This window comes from Mixophyes fleayi, chromosome 6 (assembly GCF_038048845.1).
Source record: "Mixophyes fleayi isolate aMixFle1 chromosome 6, aMixFle1.hap1, whole genome shotgun sequence".
Lineage (NCBI taxonomy): Eukaryota > Metazoa > Chordata > Amphibia > Anura > Limnodynastidae > Mixophyes > Mixophyes fleayi.
The window spans coordinates 176146287-176170585 of record NC_134407.1 but is presented as its reverse complement, the minus strand read 5'-3'; the positions used below and the strand labels follow the sequence as shown (position 1 = coordinate 176170585).

The 24299-nt window shown below is 39.4% G+C and overlaps 1 protein-coding gene across 1 annotated transcript in view; it reads left to right on the top strand.

Annotated features, from left to right (window-relative positions):
- LOC142094825 (serine/threonine-protein kinase 17A-like) overlaps positions 1-13460 on the top strand; it is a 36492-nt gene extending 23032 nt beyond the window's left edge. Inside the window, exons 2-7 of the mRNA XM_075177377.1 lie at positions 279-491; positions 7174-7318; positions 7589-7715; positions 9274-9322; positions 9545-9724; positions 10712-13460. Of these exons, the coding sequence (XP_075033478.1) occupies positions 279-491; positions 7174-7318; positions 7589-7715; positions 9274-9322; positions 9545-9724; positions 10712-10964 (967 nt within the window). The 3' untranslated portion in view covers positions 10965-13460. The remainder of the gene's footprint in view (positions 1-278; positions 492-7173; positions 7319-7588; positions 7716-9273; positions 9323-9544; positions 9725-10711) is intronic.
- The last annotated feature ends 10839 nt before the right edge of the window (positions 13461-24299 follow it).

Genomic DNA, 24299 nt, shown 5'->3' with positions numbered 1-24299 from the left:
CTCTATGTAATTCATGGCCTCAATTGGGATTTGCAGTTGACCACATGGCTCCTAATAGCACGTTAGCCTTTCACAAATGACAATTGCTATTGTTTTACCTTTATTTCCTCTAAGCAACTGGACAAATGAGTAGACATAGTTTACATACATAGATCAAGGGAATATTTAGTATCATTAATACAAGAAATCCATACATTTCTTTAAGAACAAATTTTCTCATTATAAAGAGCATACAATTCAAAGAGGGACTGAGATCCTTTTCTTCCATTCTCTCCTAGGGGGAAGTTTGCAGTGGTCAAGAAATGTGTGGAATTATTGACTGGCAAAGAATATGCTGCAAAATTTCTAAGGAAACGAAGAAAGGGTGAAGATTGCCGCAGTGACATCATCAACGAGATTGCCATCCTGGAAATGGCCCGCTTCTCTCCCCACGTGGTGGATCTACATGAGGTCTATGAGACCAACAGTGAAATCATCCTGGTTATGGAATAGTAAGTGTCAGTGTCTTATGGATAGTTCTTGCAGAGGATACTGGGTGTTATTATTTGTGTCTCAGATTAATTTTATCAATGTGCAAATTATTACATGCTTTGAAGGTTATTTACTACTGTAGCTCAAAGGTGCAAATTTACACTGAATACATAGCAACCAACTAGCCAGGGCCTGATTAATGGTTCAGGCCCCCTAGCCTAATAATTAGCGCCCCATCACCTTTCATGCCAGACTAATACGAGGTAGTTAAAAACAAACACATCCTTGATTTAGAATCTTTCTCCCTTCATCACCACCCCATCAATGTTTATGTTCCCGTGTTTTCAAAATTCAGCTCCACTTGGCTTTTTAAAGTGTCATGGCCATCTTTGTCACTCATATAGTTTCCATTAAATCAGAACTGTATAGCAGTACAGAGGTACAAATAAGGACTTCTGAGGGTGAAGATGTGAAGGGGGATTGGTCTGTCACGCCTGTGCCTGTTACCATCCTTGTCTCTCCTACCCACTTATCCTCAAGCACTCGCCTAAGGATGAGTCTTTGAGTTCAGGCTTTACCGTGGGAATACCTCACAATTTTGCAACCCCAAAAGCCTTGCGCCCTAGGCTGCAGCCTAGTCAGCCTATAGGACAATCAGGCCCTGCAGTAGCACTTACCTTTTATCTACCCAGAGCAAGTTAGACAATAAAATCAGATGTGCGATTGGTTGTTATGATTTTAGCGCAGGTTTTAAACTTTGAGCAATTCTAGTAAATAATGCTCTTCTTCTTGTAGACAAAAAAAAATCTGGGTAACCTCTTTCATAGAAACTCCTTGAAATTCAGATATGTGCTATGTACATAGACTGCCATCACTTAGCAGACAACCTCAAAACACATCTATAGGAAACTCTTGAAGCATATTTCTCAGAAATTGACATATGTTTCTCTGCTGGCTCTACACAGGTAACCACATCCTACCAAGATCACAGACATTGTCTACAATACTCTGTTAACGACCTTATATGGAGATCATGAAAGTATATTTTAAAGAACTAGACCTTTAAGTGTGTCATTTATTTTTATAGAAAATGTCACCACAGCTGACACTTTAGCTATCTGAACACAACAGGTACAAATCTGCCAGTGATAATATAGCGTCTCTGTTGCCTACTCACAGTGCAGATGGTCGTTTTGTGTATATATAAATATATATATGCCTTATTAATACAACTGGTTCCTGGTGGATTAATATATTGCTTTTTTAAAATGTCTGCTTCCAGTGTGTTTAAGATGTGTGAGTTTTAAATGTTGCATGCAAGAGCTACATTGAAAGGAAATATAATCTTGTGTCAGCATGTTTTACTTAAAATTTCTATAGTTTCGGTGCAACTATGCAAATCGCTATCTCTCGCTCTCTCTCTCTCTCTCAATATTCTAATATATAAATGCTTAGTGGCGTCTGTGTGTGTGTGGAAAAAAAAAAACAAGTTGCAGCGCCACCTGCTGGGCAGAGTTATACACTGACCTACTAAATTCTTAGTGTGTGTGGGAAAAAAAATTCAAAAAGGGCTGAAATTTGGTAGGGCTCAAACTCATTTTCGTGAGGTAATTTTACCTCATGAACACACATGTGTAGAGGCGTGCGTTAGTGTGTGTGTGTGTGTGTGTGTGTGTGTGTGTGTGGAAAAAAACTAGTTTCTCAGAAAGGGCTCATCCAATTAACCTGAAATTTGGTATACTGACATAATTTGACAAAAAAATTTGAATAGTCAAGTCAGTTAACTTCCATCATCCCCCCTTCCCCCCGTGGGAGGGGTAGTAAAGGCTAAATTTACGAGTTGAGGGGTCAAACTCATTTTCGTGAGGTAATTTTACCTCGTGAACACACATTAAAAAGACCGCTTGCATCGGGAACTAACGCTCTTCCCCTGAGGAGGCCTGGGCTAGGCCCAAATGCATGACAAGAACCTTTTTAAGACCTTAAGTAGCTTGATTTGACTATAATGCATGAGTATCATGCACGGGTTAACTTGTAGTTATATATATATATTTAATTTAATTGTTAGCAGCCATATTGTTTGCTCTGCTGAAGTAACAAACATAAATGCAACAATTATGATGCGTGGTTGGCTTTACTTAGCAATACAAGTCATAAAAAGATTCAGCACGATACAGCAGTAAAATAAAAGTTACAGTTCTGAGGAAATTGACACCATCAGGAAACAAAAGGCCAGACTTATAGGTAAATAGGATTATAAAATTCCTTTTACAAACCATAGTATGGATTTTAAGTGTAACGTGCACAGTTGATTTAATGTTATAAATGAAAAGCCAGGTGCTGTGTAAATTCTACTCCAGATTAGCTAAAGAGTATTTCTGGCTTATTATTTGATTATTTTTTTTTCCATGACGTGTAAAAAGCAGCTGGTGCTACAGGTGAGGAAATGAGGTTTTAATCATTTCTTTGTCAGCGGGTCTTGTTCTTCAGAGCTGGTTAGCTGCTTGTGCAGACAGTAAATGTGACTTGCAGGCCCCCTGAACATGGAATGCGCTGAGACAATAAATTCTCATAAATGCATCTTATTGAAGCCAGGAAAGAGATTAACCTGTTCAGTTCTGGTAGTATAAGAGCCTTCACATAAACCACTGCACTATTTATGTCACAGCCCCCAGACGTTTTATAGGGAGAGAACATCCCCCTAAAGCTGATGTGAGGTAAAATATTACACACGGCTGTGGGCAAATGGCTGCAGTGTTTTTCAGAAAACATTTTGTCAGGAATTCCACACATAGCAACTTCCATACACGTGTTACTTTTGTGGGAAAGATGCAATAAGTAGAGCAAATCATCAGGTGGTTTTCATTGCACTCTTACCCAAAGTAAAAAAGGTTTTAGAGTCAATTGTACCTTACTAACACAAAAAAAGGTGCAAGGCTATCTACGGTTTCGCAAGTAAAGCCGAGGAAGTCATTCAGCCTGAAGCCCAGAGTTAAATGTAATCCTACTGAATAAAAAAATATTGGCAGTTTTCCAGAAAAAATAAACAAGTTATATGTACAATTGGAAGATATGTAACATATCTCTTCCTTGGATCAACTTTAAAGCAAGTATAAATAGCCATAATACATATTAATACACTGGTACACAAGTAGCAAAATGCATTTTGCAGACTTCCAGAACTGGGGGTCCTGAAACTGTTGCTCATCTGGGGTCTGAGTCATTAAGGCAAAAAAGGAGTAAATGTTCTCTGGGACAAACCATGTTACAATGCAAGGGGTGAACATTAGTTCATTATTTTGCACAAAAGTTAAATACTGGCTGTTTTTTCATCTAGCACACAAATACTTGATAGCTTTATTTTTACACTGAAATTTAAAGTTGATCTAGGACATGCCCTACCCCAACTATAAATCTGTCCCCACATTTTAAATTTACCTCCCCCTCCAATGCAACATGGTTTTGCCCAGGTGCAAAGTTACTTTTTTTTTATGCTTTGCTCTCCTTAATGACTCAGCCCCCTGTACTTTTTGTGGGCATGTACAATACTGAAAAGTAAGATGTAAGCAAAAAATTTATATATATATTAGAAAAGGCCAGATCTGAAAGTCCAGCAGCTCTGAAGAATATTGTGAGGTAATATTTGTAGCACCGTTCCTCGAGCAATAATTTAAATTTACCATGGCGACACAGGCATGTTAAATTTTCCTCCAGCTATATAGTACCCCTAATCTGACACTGTGAGGAGGCCTTTGTTGTTTGACTTTTGTGACTGTGAGCGTGGAAATTTCTAGTTGATCAGTAACTTTGCAGAGGGAACAGTGATTACTAGAGCAGAGAGCTTTGTGGTTATCATGACTGCTCTCCACATTCACAAAACAAAACACCTTTTATGACCAAAATGTTATTTAGGGTAACCTTACCCCATATTTGCCTGAGAAAATAAAGACGGTAGAGCTAAATAACAGTCATTTATGTTAATAGCAACCAGAATTTCCTCTCTGACTCCAAGGGGGTGCTATTAACAATGACAAGTAAAGTGAAGTTTTGCAATACCCATAATCTGTTTAACCCATTTTTTTGGGTAGATAGCAGTCACTGTATCCCTTAATGGGGGTCTAAGATTTACAGGAGTTAGTGCAGAACTGCAGATTAACTAGAAAGTCTCCTTGACACAAGGAGTTAATATAATATTGAACAGGACCATGAGAAAACATGAAAATACTTTATCATCATACTTATGTCCTGCAACTCCCTTGTAATGCATGTCACATTCTCAATGTCTAGAAATATGTTTCTACAGTCATATTCTCTGTTATGATAAATGTCAGTCTCTTAGCTTACTGCTGCAGAATTGTTCGTTAACACCAAATATTTTGTATCAAAATACAATATTTTCAGAGAGAATTAATCCACAGAAGGAGATGTAACTCATTTAGAATTAGGATTCTTTTTATTTATCCAGTGGAACATATGGATTGGATATTTCGCACAGATCGTAGCTGCATTATAGGTCAATCTATCACCGAAACACTGAGGCAGCCATTTTGTGATCTTAACCAATATTAATCAGGATGTGGCCTATCAATTTACTAGGAACTATTGACATCACCAAGACTTGCACACTAGGGTCTATCTATTATGGGTACTCTTCTCTTGCTTAAAATGCATATGGTTAATGTCTTTCCTTTCACGCACCTTAATTAACCCTCCTATGTTATAAGTGTAACTTTTAATAAAACCAAATAGCCACACATATACGTATTAACTTTTGGCAAAAAGGTTGCAGTTTTATTAATAACAAATTACTAATTACAAGATTATGAATGGTGATGATGAGAGCAACGCAGTCAGCTAACAGCCAATCATTAAACCAAATAGTGCAATGCCAAGATTGCATTAAAAGTAGACCAAGGAATGATCCCATAACATTGTCTGGTGCTAAATCAGGCGTCAGCATGACTACTCCACTTCTGCACTCGACATTGGCGGCCACGCAAAGCACGCCAAGGGATCCTCCACGCAGAAGGATCAAGAGTCATGTTACTTCGAAAGGGGCAGTGACGTGCGGCCAACTACCGTAAGCACCGTTATGATTAGTCGCTGACTGCAATGCTCTCCCGCCTACTGCGCCTCCTCTGTAATGAAAGAAAATTGTTAAACAAAACAATAACTAACAAATCTAGCTGGGTGGGGGGAGCATCTGAAAATTGCGGGAAAGAAAGGACCCAGCATTCCATGGGGAGTAATATGAACAGAAAACTATGCCACTCCCCATGGATCCTATTGGCTGGATTTCAGATAAGCTTTAACCCCGAATGGGTAAGTGCCTGAAGTTCATAGACCAATGCATTTAAGTGCCTTCAACTTATGGCTTCACTTAACATTCTCATGGGAAGCTATCAAACTATGGGGCTGATTGTGAAACTACTACCAAATATTGTGGAATTATATGTTCCACCATGCACTGACAGCCATTGGCTGGAAAAGCATGTTGGTGCTTAAGGTTCATAATAGCAAAAAATAAATACAATATTATCTGGTCCTAACTCCAAAAAATTTGCCATAAACAGCAATATCTCCCCAAGCTCCTTTTACAGCAAGCGGCTAACCCCACGCTCACTTTATATTTGATTAATGATATAATTGCAGCACAGAGTTTGAAAGGGGAAGGCCTGGGACTGTTTGCAGCCTTGGGGTAGCACCTCAAATGCTTTTATTATAATCCATGGTGGGGAGATTATTATGCTGCTTATAGCCTTGTTAGATGACACAGAACTGTTCACTACATATTACAGCCCGTGGCAAAATCCAGTGACAAGATTCAACTTGAATACTTGTGTTGGTTAATCGCATAGACACAGATTGTTCTGTACTCACCCTCACCAATTAGACTTTGTTTACACTGTCATTTAAAAAGGTGAGCAAACTGTATTGAAAGCCAGAGGATATATGCTTTCATGAAAGAGATGATTGACCTATGTATCAAAACTTATGTGGATAACCTTAAAGGGGAACTGCACCCAAAAAAATAATGTAATATTAATTTTAAGTTAGTTTGTCCTTTCACAATTCCTTTTCTTGTGAGGGGTTACAAAGTGCTAGTTTTCTGCAAAGTTCTCTAGACAAGATTTTTTTATCTTCATTAAATGCGTTTTGACTTTGAAAAACATGTTTTAGATATTTTCTATGCAGTTAAGACATGTTTAACTGTGTTTTTATCCAATATGTATTAATTTTTACTACAAGGTTATGTTACCAGCAAAAAAAAAACACTTGTAGATGTTGTCCAGGTATTTGCTGCATTTAAAAGGTTCATACAAATTGAATGTGACAAATAGTACATAAATATTTTTTTTAACCGCTAAGTGCCGTTAACTAAAAATAGAAAAATGCATAAACAAACTAAAGTGGGGTGAGTTAGAGGCTTTTAGCCTAAATTAGTAGTCTGGACACTCATTAAATTAAATCATATTCCTACACAAGAAAAGTGCTATTATTTAATCCACCATCTTTAGGTGTTTATGTTTCTGTAAATATACATTAAGTCAGATATAAGCAACAAGTCCAATTGTTGTAGAACTGTAGATCCCAGCATGCCTTGAAAGAGGCAAGCAGGACTAGGACTGTAGTTTCGATTTTGTGACCCATATAATAGAAGACATATATGGCTGTTTCACTGCTGTATCTTTCCTCTTCCAGTGCGGCTGGTGGAGAAATCTTCAATCAGTGTGTGGCAGATCAAGATGAAGCTTTCACAGAGAAGGATGTAATTCGGCTCATCCACCAAATCCTGCATGGGGTGTTGTACCTACACCGAAATAGTGTTGTCCACCTGGACCTAAAGGTAAACATTTTCTCTACTGCAGAAACATAAACTTTAATTGAAACTCCACTTAGGTCTGAGAAATGTGGACTTGACAGGTCCACTTTGAGGAGTATGAATAATGGTTAATAGAAGCTGTCTGTCTAATTATCTTGTTTAGATACTAGACATTTTCATGGGCTTGTGGACAATGTGTTGACATGAACTGAATTATCTGCTCTGTACTCTGTCTCTATCCTGTCTTCGCACATTTGGTTCTACTTTTGCTAATCCTGGAACTCTCTGTTACAGCCGCAGAATATCCTGCTCACGAGCAGTAATCCACTTGGCGACATCCGTATCGTAGACTTTGGTCTGTCCAGGCAGGTGGACAGCATTAAAGAGGTGCGAGAAATTCTGGGGACACCAGAGTACGTAGGTAAGTGTACAACATTTATAAGTGAACTAACCAGCATCAATCTATCTAGGGCAGTGATGAGCAACCTAATATACCCTCCGGCCTTTTAAAAGGCCACACATTAACCTTCATTTCAAAAATATAAAAACAGACCCAAAATAAACTTGGCTCCTCCCACATAGCTTATACCAAAATGCTGCCACATGCCCCTCACTTGCTTCAAAATTCTACCACATGCCACTCAGACCTCCTGTGTTCTCCAGAATTCCCTCACATGCCCTAACTTACCACAAAATTTCACCACATGCACGCATACCCTCACTTGCTATTAAGTGCCCCTCAGACCTCTCCACATGCCTCTCAGAACTTTATATACGACCCTCCGACCTCCCTACGTGGACCCTCCCACTGGATAGTCTACAGTCTAAAAATACTTCCCTTCTCAACTGGAGCCAGCAGAGTAAGAAGGGAGATCACGTGGTGCAGAATACACTGTACTCCCTCCTCTTCTGATTGGATGAGATACACGACCTCCCTGCCTTGTGCAGAGAATGTCACATGACACGGAAGCCTTTTACTCTTCTGTATAACAAAGCAAAGAATAAGTCAGATTGGGAGCTTATAGTTGAGGACCACAGGTGAAGGCTCACTATATGCCTGTTGCCCACCACTGATCTAGAGTCTTCCAGTTACTGACTTTCTACCTACTGGAATGGCCCAAACGGGACTGCCTGCTTCTTTAAAATCACTTTATAAATAAAATTCTTCTGCTTCGTCTTCTTATTATTATAATTATTAATAATAATAAACAATTTAATCACCTCAGACCTCAAAATGCAATGTTGGTTTCATATTTGCTATGTCATATTTAAATGATTATTGTTTGTTATCTAGCAATGTACCAGGATGTAATTATTAGTTTGATTACCTAACACATCAGTGTTCTTTCCTTCATGGATGTAAATATCTGGCTTACGTAAGAGTAGACAAGTGAGTGGGGTGACAGCAGATAAGTTGTCAACAACAGATAATTTACCTGTTAGAACACAGGCTCAGGCTGTTCATTTTTATATATTACATGAAATCTGCTATGAACCTTGTGGTTTTATTTTATATAACAACATAATTGTAAATAGCCATGTAAATTAGACAGATATAAGGCATTTGTCAACGCTGATAAAATAATTATGGAGTAAATTCACTTTACAGATAATTGTTTTTTTAAGTGCATTTATTACATGGATATATTATTGTGCACAACCAGACACTTCGTCTGTACAGACAGGTGTGTAGGGAAAAGGCACGTGGTACAGGCACCATTTACCTCTGTGATTCATTTCAATCAGTGATCTCTATGGATGATGAATTTCCCTCTGTGCCTGATCTGTGTGCGCTTCATGTGGAATGAGCCCTGAGAATGTGATAAATGACATGTTGACAACTTTTATATGTGACATACAGTTCCTTAATTATAACTTCCTACTTCCTGTTATTTCTTTACATCAATTTTATGTTTAAAAAAAATAAAATCATTGTTGAAGAATACTGTATATAAAATACCCACTCTTATTAATTTTAGCTCCAGAGGTACTGAACTATGAACCAATCAGCACAGCGACAGACATGTGGTAAGTGTACAGATAACTAAACTTAGTTGTAAGAATATCTGTTTAGTTTAATGAATGTAGACAATAATTGTCCATTGTTCTGCCTATTGTGAAAGCATACTATCTATATTATTAATTGTGTGGTATTATTACTCATGATCTTACTGGTTTTATAATACTGTTGTATAGAGCAGCTTGTTGGGTTAAGATTATTATATTGACCTTATGATCTTTGTTCCACAGGAGTATTGGGGTACTGACTTACGTCATGCTTACTGGAGTGTCACCGTTCTTGGGAGACACCAAGCAGGAGACATTCCTGAACATCTCTCAAGTGGACATTGAGTACTCCCAGGAAGAATTTGAGGGGATCTCTGATCAGGCCGTGGACTTCATCAAGTCTCTTCTAATTAAGAACCCCAGGTAAGAAGTTCTGGGGACGGGTCTGATAGAAGATAACTTTCACTTATAGAAATGTCTATTTGCATTGCGGAAGAATATTAAATGAGTATGGATTACTTGGTTGAGTTGCTGAATAGATTTCAATAGGCATCAGTAAGACTTAAACATGACATCTCATATTCAGAAGACAATATTATATGCAACACAAAATAACATGAAGCATACATAAGACCAGCCGTGGCCAAGTGAAGGCACCTCTTGGATACAGGATTGTACAAAAAGAGGTTCACAGCATAGAAGAAAAGGATCTTAATATATTTGGTTTTGCAAAAGTAAACTGTTGTATATGTATTGGATTATTATTCAGTACTCTGAATTGCCAACCTTTCCTTTACAGAACATGATCCCTACATAAAACAGAGATGAGTATCCTTTTGCTACAGTTGGCATTTGAACAAGCTGATTTAAAGGGCAACCATTAGATGGCCACACACACTGCGATGTTGGTTGGCTCTTTATCACCATGTGTGCAGTCCCAAAATGAGAGTGATGCCTGGTTATAACCCTATTGTAATTGGTTAGATCATTGTTGGCCATGTGGTCGGATATTATCGGCCTGTGTGTAGGGTCATCTTCCGATCCCTCTAGCAAGCCACAGTGTAAGACAGAAGGGATCCAGCTGCTCTGTGTAGTCACAAGGACAATCATTGTGTTCATCAGTTTTAGAGTCAAGCGCCAGGATCATCTTGTGCATGACCATCCTTACCGTTTGGGTAATAGTTATATGACAATGGAAAGACTCCAAGGAGAAACAAAGCATGTAAAAACACTGTCAAAGGGTATTTAGAAATGTTTGTAGAAACCACCCATTGAATACTGTGCTTCATACAGCAAGTGTGGTTGTTCTGTGTTTTACATTATAATGCTAAATTGAGAAACCTCTGTAATGTATGTAAAACTACATATAGAGCTATGTATTTAATCATATTTAATTACCTCTCCATGCAGGAAGCGGGCTCGAGCTGATCAGTGTCTTAAGCATGCATGGCTGTCTTCATACCAAGAGCCTGAGCCACTCAAGGACAACACATTTGAGCAGGATGAGAGCGAAGTGGAGACCGCTGAGGCTGCAGAAGAGATTGTGTTGTTGGCCTCCTACACTGTGCACTGTCCATGCCGGGATACCATAGAGACTGAACTCAAAGGTGTAAGGAACCAGTTTACAGCCCTGAAGGAAATTCAGCCTGAAGTTGTATGTTAACTGAGAGAAACTCACTGATTCAAACCAAAGCGGGTTCAATTCATCAAGGCTGCGTCTGGAGATACACTTAACACAGAGTCTCTGTCGTGCCAGCAATGAAACGGGTTCCTTCCAGAAGCTTGGTCTAGTTGTCTTTATCATGCCGGGACATTACAGCTTTATTGCTGCCTTGTTGTCTGTGGAACATAGTTGATGCTTCAACCTGTTCATATATAGGCCTGATCTTTTTACTCTGGTCATGTAGCCTTATTTTTGGCCTTCCATGTGTTTCACATTTTGCTGTCTATGGAGTGTAAGAGGAGGCTAAAGATGGCCCTCTTAAACATTTTGTATTTTTCTTAAACTGGCATGGAAGCCTTAAGTTTCTCAACATTTTGTTGTAGCTACCTGTGGATGGCACTGAACCCTAAACTTTACTTCCCGATATCTGCATCCTAGACTATGCATATTCTTGGTCCAGGATCCAACCTGACTACCCAAGACTAAATCTAGCCCTTCACTTTCAAATGTTTAAAGGGCATGCAATGATTTACAGACATGTTTATTGCACTTGGGAATTGTGTGCAACTTGCAGGAATTCATTCTGTACTAGGAAGCCAGCTTGGACAATTAGAATGTTGTTTACTGTATGTATTAAAACAATCGGTTTTCATTTAAGGTGCCAGCTACAGAACAAGTCTTATATTGTTTTAAGTGGCAATGGTAAAATTCCATTGAAAAGGGCAAAGCTTTGTTCTATGATCATTATTTATATTAGAAGCCATAAATAATTTAGGTATTTCTCACAGTGTATGGCCCATGCACAGCTTACAGTTACTGTTTGCTTCCCTTTCCCTGTATCAGTGGATTTAAAGGGCTTTTCTCTTACCCTGGATCTCTGGGGGAGATTCCGTTCAGCGCTATGTGTTCCAGTCCACGGAATCACATGGCGCCAATGTTGAGGATGGAATCTTCGTTAATTTTTCAATAGCAGAGATTCCTTTCTGTAGTGGATGTGCATGTTCACTGCAGTGAGCACAATTGAATCTCCCCCTTTATCTCTTCTACAAGGTGAGATATATCATCACGTCTCACCACATTTACATAGAATATCCAGCATACATCCCAATATTCCAGGACAATATAAATTGAGACAAGAATTGACAGCTCTGTCTATCCAACACACCAAGAGATAATCCTCATCCCTTCTGGGTAATGCAAATCTGGACTGCTTAGCATGTTCTATAGGTGATTGGGCATTCAGTGCAGAATATCATTGCATGGTTCATTGAACCATTTCAGACTTGCAATTCATCCAATACATGTCAGATACTGGCTGTAATTATCCAGGTCATTGTAAACCATGGTAATCCTGGAACCTCATCATTTGAAAATTTAAGGTGATTTTTTTTTTTAGAATATCTTGCAACAAGAATTCCCCTTTTGAATATAATTTTACATGGAATAGAAAGTGCACCCATCGCCTATTTTATAGATATTTTATAGGCTATACCAGTATTCATGAGAATATAGCCTATTAATTCACTGGCAAATTGTGACATCACTTGTGCACATTGTGATGTCACTAGTTCCTAGTAAGTTGATAGGCTACATTTTAATTAACGTTGGTTTAGCCCATACAATGGCTGCCTCCACTATGTATAAGTGACAATTGGACTTTAAGATATACTGTATAACATTAACTGTAAATAGCACTATAAACAGCACTATTTTTCTTTTGACTGAACAAAATATTGCAGCCACTCACTTAGAAATGTAAACACACACATTAGCTGGTATATTCTTATGTATATACTTAAATAAGAGTATCTTATTTTTTTCTCCACAATTGCATTTAGTAATATAACTGGTAACTGCCGTATTGTTTGTTCTGTCGAGGTCAAGTCAAATAACGTCCATTAACTACAAAAGAACAGCGCCACCCAGTGGGGAAATCATAAAGCAATGATACAAAACGTGGATATTATGGTGAAAATATTTCAAAACAAATCATCTTCAAGAGTCTTACAATACATTGAATTTAAGATGTGGTGGAACAAGTTATATTAGGATGAAATAATTTTACAACAAATAATCTGCCTGAAGTCGTATAGAACATGTAGTTTTTCAATCTGTCCTTTTAAATGATCAAATGATCGTTGGCATTACAGGGTTATAATGCCCTACAGTATTATTTTATGTATTGCAAGATATCCACAATACCAGAAATAATATGCATAGATCTAACACAAATTGACCACTGTACAATAGTAATCCAAACCTCGTTACCTTTTAGGTTATTTTTTCAAATGTAGCCTGTTATTCTCCAATCTCAGTTGGCGTTTCATATCCTCACCTGATTTCCTGCTGTAAAAGAAAGAATATAATATTTACTTATGAACTCCAACAGGCTTGTATCTTTTATTGTATAATAGGATTATTATATTTTTGCCAGTGTGCAATTATGTCACTTTGTTAATAATATTTTTTTTTTGTAAGTAAAGACTTATATATTTATTCCTGTCTGGTTTTATGATCATTGAAGCCATGGCTGGTACTTGCGAGCAATAAGGCATTTGACGTAAGAAGTAAACTTCCCACACTTCAACTTCAAGGGCAGGAAAGGAAAACAAGTGAAATTTGTATTTTAATTCCATATCTGAAATCCTGAATTCCCAGGGCTGCTTTGCTTGGAAAGAATAACAAATACCTAAAATAGCCTGCAGTGAATGACTAAATAGCTGCTCTGACAGATCAAAATCAAATAACGGTGGTATTCATTTCAGGCTTCAGTGACTACTGACCAAGCTTATGTGTGTGGACCCAACAATCTAGCTTGCAGTCTACTAGGTAACAATATGGTGACTGTACAGTAACCAAGACTGCAAAGTGTTGTCACGTACTGCAGCATACTGAAAACATTACTATATAGTTGTCAACAAACAGAATAAGACACAGAGTGAAAATTAAAAGAAGGAACTCAGTCTCCCTATAGCAATTGTATTACTTTTAGTAACCAAAACATTTTACCCAGCATAATATGCTGAGCGTAATATCGCCAGTGATTGCAGCTTCTTATCTAACAAAGACTCATCCAACCAGTGTACAATGCAGCTACATCATCATCATCATAAATTTATTTATATAGCGCCACTAGTTCTGCAGCGCTGTGCAGAGAACTCACTCACATCAGTCTGACTAGCACTAAAAACAACATTTGCTGATACAGTGTAGAGCTGCATCTTATGACATATACAGCACACACCTAAATCTGGTGGTTAATAAACAAAGTTTTGGACCTAATTCTGCCCACTTCACTAGGAAGTGGGCAGATCAGGGAGATTGCCATACTCTCCTGGGAGTCCGGGAGACTCACGCGACATGCGGGAGTCTCCCGGACATTCCGGGAGAGTTGGCAAGTATGTATTATTGTACTCGCCCCTCGCTGCTGGAAACAAGTGCATTCAATGTTTGCAAAGTTCCTATCAGCCTATACTGACCCTGCAGTGAAATCACTGCCAATAACACTGACAGTCCCCATTACAAAAGAGGTGGCGTTGTACCATAAGGATTTTGTTTTAACTTTTTCTTATTGTAAATTGACTAAATTAGCTGTTATTCACTCATATCTGTCCAAGATTTTATTTTGATTTATATTATTTCACCATTGGAGTTTCACAAAGAAAATTATTTTGTGTTGTCTGTATCAGAAAGTGTGTAAACAAACTTGGAAACATTGCTTTATTATTGTGTGCACCTCTCCCCATCCCAGACAGGGAAAGAGACACACGCTCCACTAAACAGCTATTTAAACATGCTAGCTCTGTGAGGCAGTGGAACAGCAGTATAATAATTTTCTCAAGTATAAACCCTCCAGAATTTTAAATATGCAGTTTACACAAGGAATGGCTGGAAACTTCTATAGGACAAGTTGTAGACAGTTGTGTAGAAATGACCAATATATTTAATTATGAATGACATCTTTTAACCTTTTTGTGTACAATAACCAGTGGTGGGATTCAGCCGGTTTCGCCAGAACCGATAACTATTTTAAGGTCAGTTCAGTGAACCGGTGCCTCCGGACTGAGTCCACCCTCTTTGTTGGTGGGGGGAGCAGGGTCCTTTTTAAAAAAAAACCTGTTTGCGGCGCCTCCACCTCTCTGCTCCATCCGCACTGATTGTCGGGCGTGACATCAACACACCCGACATTTAGTGAGGAGCGGCGCAGAGAGGAGTCTGCAAGCAAGAAGACAGAAGACATGAAGAGAAGAAAAGAGAAGGAAGAAGCCAATAGAAAAGGCAAGTGAAGGGACGGAAGCAAGGGGGAGCAAAGACAGCATGGCAGAGTGTGAAGAGGGGTAAAAGCAGCATGGCTCAAAACTTTCTTATAACAATCTAGTATTGTGTACCTCTTTTATTGTTCTTATTTGAGTATTAAATGCATGAAATATTAAACTACCTTTCAGTATATCTTTTTGTATACTTAAAACGGTCATTAGGGCAGAGAACTGGTTGTTAATTTATTTGAATCCCAGCACTGACTATAACCCTGTTTGGTGCTTCAGATCAGCCTGACTAAAGAACACATAACAAGTCAGCTTGTATAACTCATTAAACCTGCAAACATTAACACATCTATTGAAATGTTTCCCTAATAAATTCACATGATCCAAAGTCTCATAATAACTCCCTGATCTGAGTAACAAACTGAATTGTACACCAGATGCCCACACTTTAATAATTGTTTCAACATTTTATCAATCTTGCTTTTGCTCCCTCTCTAATACCCAACCTGGCCTGTAGTTCCACCAGTTGTTGCAATAGAGAAGGATCCAATCACTAGGTTCTAGAATGCCACTGTCATTGATGATCAAGAATACACAGTGAATCTAATGATACACAAAGTCACCTCTGCCTGCCTAGCGCATAGTTAGGTGCACACCCACATTCCACGTTTGGGAACTGCGTCAGAAACATAATTCTGCTCCTACTTTTGCAGAACTGTGCGGCCACATGGAAAAGCTCATGATGGAGAAAGTGGAAACGTCACTTTAATGTCTTTCCTATTGCCACGTTAGGACCAGCTCCTTCATTCATCTTATCCTTTTAAATTTTCTCCAAAAATACCCTCATCTATGTTATTAATGGAGGGGACATCACAGCTGTCTTTAACACTATTGCCCATTTATATGTTTTACTGCATAGATAGAATAAAAGCATTTACCCACCTAGAGTACTCCTTTAAGGTGCAAATGGTGTCCAATTGAAAGTATGGGGTCAAGGCCGTCTTAACAGCATTATAGCCCCCAAGCAAAGCAGTGCACTGGGGCCCTATCTGTAGCATGTGTGTGTGGTGGGGGGAGAGGAGGAATTGGAAGGGAGAAACAGCAGATTTAAACACATTTTTGCATCAGAGGGTAAAGAACAGAGTCAAAGAAAACCGAAACAAATTGTCGCACAATAGCCTTCAAACTTCATTTCGCTCCGTTACATTTCTTTCATTAATTACTTTTACTAGGTAGCAGGGCGACACAACAAATATTAGAAGAACTTTATCATAACTTACAGGTTCAAAAAAAATGATGTGTGTTGATTTTGTCTTGCTTACGTACAATTAGTACATGTATTATTATTATTATTATTATTATCATTTATTTGTTAGGCGCCACAAGGTTTCCGCAGCGCCGTACATAATACAAACAGGAGACCATACGGGGTGACATAGTACAGAGCAATAAACACAAAGTACCAATACTTCAGAACTCCGGGCAGACATATGAGCGAAGATGGAGTAGAAGAACAGGTATGGAGACAGGAGGGGAGAGGGACCCTGCTCATACGAGCTCACATCCTAAGGGAGGGTGGACAAACAGGCACAGGAGGGAGCCATTAAAGTAAGGGAGAGAAAGGGGGGGCTGGTGGAGAGAGGGGAGAACGAGAGAAGGATGTTTGCGAAGGTGCAACAAGGTAAGGGTTAAGTGGATGTAGGTTGTTTTCGACAAGGTCAAGATATGTATTCGCAACAGCAAGATCGCATGTACAGATAACAGTTGATACTGAGGTGATTAGTCCTCTGAAACGTTTTAATAAAGAGAATTTGAATTTTCGGAATAATATACTGAAAGTTGAAAAGCCTATGGGGCCCCCTGTGTGTGTGTGTGTCTGTGTGTGTTAGGGAATTTAGACTGTAAGCTCCAATGGGGCAGGGACTGATGTGAGTGAGTTCTCTGTACAGCGCTGCGGAATTAGTAGCACTATATAAATAGTTGATGATGATGATGATGGGGACATCAGATAATTATAGCAGTGGACAGGGGCTGACTGGCAAAACTCACTCAGCAGCCTATTAGGAACATTTTAACAGAAAAAAAATGCAGGTAATCAAATGACCCAACCCAACGTAACCCACTATGGAACCAGCCCGGAGGCAGGTGTCCCCCTGCTCCCCAGTCCAGTCAGCCCCTGGCTGTGGGGAACATTAGAGACACGTCGGGCCTGATTCATTAAGGAAAGTAAGGCAAAAAAAGTGTTCTCCTGGACAAACTATGGTACAATGCAAGGGGTGCAAATTAGCTTATTATTTTGCACGTCATTATTATTATCGCAGCGCTGTACAGTAGGGAAAACAGTACATGCATAAAACAGGGACATACAAGGCAGACAAAATAAAGCAGACACGAAAACAAAGGGTATGGAGGACCCTGCTCATTAGATAACTTACATTCTAAGTGGAAGAGGGCACAACTGAAACTAGAGGAGCAGATGTGGCTCAGAGTGGAGTTTGGGACAGTTGTGAGGGTGCATTAGTGTGAATAGTGTGATCAGGGATAAGGTCACCTCTAAAAAAGAGATGGGTTTTCAAAAAGCATCTAGAGATTTGAAGGCTGTGAGAAAGTCTGATTGAGCATGGTAGGAAATTCCATAAGTGGGGAGCAGCACGGGAGCTGTCTTGTAGGCGGGAGTAGGGTGGTTACCAGAGACCAGCCAAGGCGCTGGTCAGAGGTAGGTCTTAGAGGGCAGGAGGGTGAGTGTTTTGATATGAGATTTGAGATGTATGCAGTGATTGGTGTTGTTGAGGACTTTGTAGGTAAGGGCGAGTAATTTGAATTTGATTCTGGAGAACACAGGGAGCCAGTTTAGGGATTTACAAAGTGGTGCAGCAGATGTGGAGCGGTGAGACAGGAAGATCAGTCTTGTAGCAGCATTTAGGATGGATTGAAGTGTGGATACATGGGTGTCAGGAATGCCAGATAGCACAAGGTTGCAATAGTCAATACATGAGATGATGAGAGAATGGATAAGAGTTTTGGTAACATGTTGAGAAAATACTGGCTGTTTTTTTTCATGTAACACACGAATACTTGATAGCTTTATTTGTACAGTGAAATTTAAAGTTCATCTAGGACATGCCCTACCCCAACTATAAATCTGCCATCAAATTTCAAATTTACATCTCCCTCCAATGCAACATGGTCTTGCCAAGATGCAAAGTTACTCCTATTTTTGCTTTCCTTTCCTTAATGAATCAGGCCTGTCATATTTTGGATGGCTCTTAAATATTTGCCAGCTCTTTATCAAACTGCCAATGCAGCTGCCACTTCCCTGCAGATCTAATATTTTTCTACTGCTCTGCCCTCTTAGATCGAATCTATAATTAAACCTAATTATTCCTGCTTATACTTGCTGAAACACCAGCTATATTTTATGTTGCAAAAAATGAATTTGGCATATTGTACAAAGATTTGCAATAGCACCATCTACTGGTAGCAAATTAAAAGGAGCTCAAAATATTTTCTACAGCATTATTCTGCATATACTCTACATTGATAGGCAACTCTTCGATGTATCTGATGCAATATTCCGGTAAGTTAGTCAAGTTTAATAACCAGAAGTTGGGATTCTCTGGAACTTCCCTTTCCATAATTTTTTTTGATATAGCGATCACCCCTTCCCAAAATGAACAAAGCTTTGTACACTTCCACTAAATATGCAGAAATGTTTGATAGCTAGATTACATCTCCAACAGATGGTAGAGGCCCAGGGTACATTTTATCAAGGAGATTAGGACATGGGTACCATCTCGATAGGACCTTATATTGGGTTTCAGTTACAGATACACTCTGTGAGTTAACTGGGGGTAAGTTATAAACTGAAATTCATTTTCAAATATAAGAGGTTAGTTGTTCTCCACGGTGGTAGTCAGCATATCGTTGCTGACTACCCCGACAATACTTACCGTAACGTGTTCAGACCGAAGGGCTCCTTCCCCGACCAGGCTCCAGGACGACTGCCGTGTAAACCGTGTGGAAGTCATCGCGATCAGTGAAGAACCCGGCGGCAGGTCATGATGTCACCGATAACTGCGACGCTGTCATCGGTGTTGTGAAGGGGGTACTGTAAGTATGCGGGCATGGACAATGTACTTTACAAAGCCTTGTACATTGTCAACCAAATGTCTCAATCTTTTGATCGCATGAATAGTAAATAACCTGGGTGTCGCAAACCTTTTGCATAGGTATGCAGATCTCAATGTGGGTTAAATGGTGGTTGAATCACAAAGCAGTAATGGGGATAGCGAGTGTATCCAAATGAAATTGTCCAAGTATTCAATCACATGATTCTTAATAGCTCAGTCTTTGAGGATAAGTGTAATCCAAGATCACATATGGTAGGTGTACAAGTTCAAATTGTGAGATCAGTGCTGTTCGGATGCATAGTGGTGACCAATCTCACAAATGCTTTCATCCGCCCATATGCATCAGCCCATATGTAAGTTCACTTTTGGTGGAGCGGTGTCGGGACGTATTACCCAGTTCAGGGTTGCTGGAGTTTCTCTTCATCTGTTGTCCCTTCCGTCTGTGCCGCCGCAGGGGTGAACGCCGAGGTGGTTGTCTGGGAGACGGACTGGTCACTTTGTCCGGAATGCGCATGCGATAGATGGTTTGTGTTGCTGTTCCTTGTTTAACTCTCTCAGCGTTAGAACTGAAGTATGTTTGCTTGGCAAGGGAAAGGGCAGTGTTATAAGATGAAAGTGAGTGTTTTGTTGTAGGAAGGAACCCCCTGTTCAGGACAAGCAGTGGCGCATGCAGGGGGGGTCTCCAGAAACCCCTCCCCTCCGCTAAAAAAGTGCCCTATATAGCGGCACTGTACTATACAGCAGCCACGGCGCTTTCAAAGAAGCATCCGCGGCGGTGCTGTATTGTATACAGCACCACCGCGCATGCGCGGCAGCTCTCTCGCTTTTTTTTTTCCCGGTGGAGGGGAAACAATGCTCCGTGCGCCCCTGACAAGGTTGCCATAGGAGATAGAAGATGACCCCCACTGCCAGTGTGAGTGGTCCTATTCTGAGTACACTCAGAGGCCTAGTGATATCAGAAGAATTCCAAACCTCCTTCTCCAGAGCCAGACACATTCCGTCCAGCTTGGCCACTTTTGTGTGGCTGGATCATATTGTGTGTGGTCTGTATAAAGAACTAAAAAATGGTGCAGTATTTCTCTAAGCTGAGCATAATTATGCCATTGGAGCAATGCAGAGTATTAATACAAATCTAGAGCATCTGTGGGCTTGTACTGTATATGTAGCAGTAAATTAAGCAGCATTAAGATTTGTAGGGCTAAATGATGTGAAAAAGTAAAAAAACAACATAATTTAGTTATTAAGGAAGGAGTTTTCACTTTTTTTGAGTGAGCTATGCCTTAGTTTATTGCACTGGGAAAGGACTATGTTGGAAAAGCTAAATAACCTAAAGCTAAATAATAGAAAATTTTAATAGAAATGTTTCAACTATATGAAGAATATTTACAGAGTTCAGGTAGGCAGTAGGTTTAAACACAATGATATTAGTAGAACAAGCTGTGGTTTGAAATTCTGCCAAGGCCTGATTAAGGGATCCGGCCACCCTTAGGCTAATACACCTCTAGTGCCCCCGCCCACCACCAATGTTTACCTTTGTATTCAGCAACAAATCAATGAAAAACTTCTTTGACTTAAAACTGTCACTCTGTCTAAATTTACTAAGCATTTAATGATTCATTTCTGATTCAAGTTGTATTTTTATTCAAATGCTTGATTTTCTTTATTGCCTTCAGTAATATAGAAAAAAAGTTTAATAGTAGGAGATTATAAAATAAATGTAGTCTTAAAACTCACCGTTTCATGGCTTGTATAAAACATAAAGAAGCTACCAGGCTGCAAAACTGCATTTAATTATTATTTAAAATGAATTGTTTTAATTTAAAAGTTGTAATAAAATGTTGTAAATCAAAGTACCAGTTCCCATCAAACTTCTTTTTTCTTGCTTTAGAAGTGGCAGACTTTGCTATTATATAATCTAGATTCATGCTCTGCATAAAATTTCTTTCAATGAATAAGAGTGCAAGAGCGGTGAACTTTTCTTAATGTTAAGTTGACTGCAATTAGTTTTTTACCCTCTTTAAAGGAGTAAAAGATCTTTCGCTGCTACAGCCAATTCAATCCCCAGTAATTTTATGATCCATCCCAGCAAATTCATCACCCCCCAGCCATGTCATCGCCACCCAGCCATGTCATCACCCCTCAGCCAATTCATCACCCCCAGCCATGTCATAATCCCTCCAGCTATTTCATGTCACCAGCACTACACTTACCTGCTGACAGTACAATGAACCAATGTTCCTCTCTAAGGTTAGGTACAGTACAGCAGTTGTAGCCACCATTAGTCACTATTATGTGACAGACATCGGCAGCAACCTGTTAGTATAGGCACCGGTTCTTAGTTTGGTCTTAGAATTACCACATCTCGACATCTTGAGAGACTGGACTAAGAACTGCGGCCCGCACTGATAGGCAGCATAGCAGCAATCTGATTTGCTGCCAGGCTGACTGTCACATAATTGTGACTGCCGGGGTCACCCTCTTTAGGCCAGGATTGGCCTGATGAGTCTGAGAAGCCCCCACCTGCCAGGACAAAAAATATGAACAGGAAAATCCAGTGGCACCGCTCCGTCCTCCATCCCCATCCAGAGCCCTGGACTGCAGCCTGATCAGCATACTGATTGATCAGGCGCTGTTTTTTGCCTTAAAATGTAATGTTTTGCAAGAAGAGAAGGTTGCAAAGGATTTAATAGCTGCTGGTAAGGAGGAAGATATAGATCTGCTGAACCACTAGAGGGGAATTATTCATATTGATATGTTTCAGAAGTAAGTGGCGAACAGTTTGCAAATGGGAACTTGTGGTGGAAAAGTGTGAATCTTCTGGAGTGGAAGCTAGTGTGCAAGAAGTGTGCTGATCTAGTAGAAATTGAAGTGTCTGAAAAAAATATATGGACTTTGATTGTATTTGAAAAGAACTATATATTAGTGGCAGTATGGACCAGTGAAAGAGCTACCTGGCAGTATTATATGCAGTAAGTTATAATTAGCAGGATGGGCTACTAGCATAGTTGCCTACTCTCCCGGGGAGCAGGCAGTGGTCTCTGCAGGCCGTTCACCAGGCTGCAAAGAGAATATTGTTGGGGGCATTTCCCACATGATGACGCAAATCACATCATCAGCACCCACCCACGTCATCTTTTCATATGTTCTCTTGGAAGGTAAGTATGAAGTATTGGTAGGTACACTCAAAAGTAAAATTGAGAATGCAATAATTAGTTTTTTTATGTTTTCTTAAATGATCGGTTTAACCATAAACATTATGTAACTATTTTATGATGTTAACAGTTTTCTAATGAACCCCAAAATAGTCTCCATGCTAAACACATGAAATATATTGCTTGGATGTCAAAAGGTCGTCTCAAGTTTGTGTTGTCTGTCAGTGCACTCGGTAGGTCAAGAACATTGTTTATTTTGTTTGATGGGGCAAAGAGGATTACACATGTCAAAATAAACCATTTCAAGTTGCATTAATGTGATTATAGAAGATTATAAGATTAAGTGCCTTCAAAAATCAATTACAGAGAAACTGCCTTCAGCCAGTGTTACGTCTTATTAGAGCAGCTATGTGCCCTTTTTGATAATCCAATATATGGAAACTGTCAACATTGTCATTTTCGGGAAAAGCTGTAATGCTGTTGTGATGCTAGGCTTATATTATAGTGTAGGAACATGCTGATTTTCTCTTCTGTCCGTGTTCCAGCGTTGCAAATCCAAGCAAAAATTCTGGAATTGTGGAACCTAACACACCTCGGAGTTACACTGGAACTATTAATATATCTATAGCATGCATTTAACCGTTTTGGAGCTACATCTATTGGCCAGTATTCTACTATTGGAATATTGAAGAGACTATACCCTCATTAGTAGGACTTCTACTGGACCCCTCTCTACCATGCAGATTTATATTTATGTGTCAAGACTACAAGCCTAGCCTACTGTGTTTTGTGGTTTACCTTTTATCTATCTGTGTACATTCCACTGCAATTGTATACATGTAATCAGTGATACTTTTGTTTACAAGGTTGCAACCTTATTTGAAACTTGTTTTTACTGTATATTTCAAATGTTTGACATATTGAAGTAATAAAAGGCATTTATTTAGTAACAAGTATATACACGTGCACCAGGGGAACATTGCTTTTTCTACTGGTTACTTTCCAAGGGTTGGAACTTCCCTTGCCATTCCCCCAGGCTGCCTACAACACCCTCCATTAGGGAGCTCTCACCACCCCCCCTCCTCTAAAAAAATCTTAACTGGCTTGTTATTAACAAAAAAAAATTGCTGACAGACAACATTTTTTTACTGGCACGTAGTGTATGTAATTCTAAAATATGTCACCATTGCAGATTCTAGAGGAAAAAGGAGTCAAGGGTATGGAAATAGGGGATTAAATACAGATTTTGCAGCCGATTATTGGGTCAATCACACAATAAACGACCGTTCAGCCTGTTATGTGCGTATTGTCGCTAACCAATAACGATTGTCGAACCTCGAGTTGTATTTCCAACGCACAAAGATTTATTCGCAAATAATAGAATATAAATACTCAAGCGAAGTAATAGTAAATACAGCCGTTACTTATCGCAGGCGCTCTGGATCCAGTGCAGTCATTCAATCCTGAAGTCTGGGGACAAGATGTGTGCACTACAGTAATACAATGAAGATGGAATAGCTTGCATCTATTGGTCCAGGTCTCAGGAAGGTCCAAGGGGTCGTCATCATTGACCAGTTCATACAAAGGAATCCAAAGGAGGGGGTCATCTCTGCAGGGGGTATGCTCTGCTCTTCCCGCCAAGATTCCTTAGTCTTAAGTAGTTCATAATTCCCTATCATTCATAACTTGTGTATGCACTCTGCGATTCCCTCGCAGAGTGAACCAAACAGTAGGATATGTAACGAGGTTCATTATGATACCACTCATGATGTGATTCCTTCAACCCGT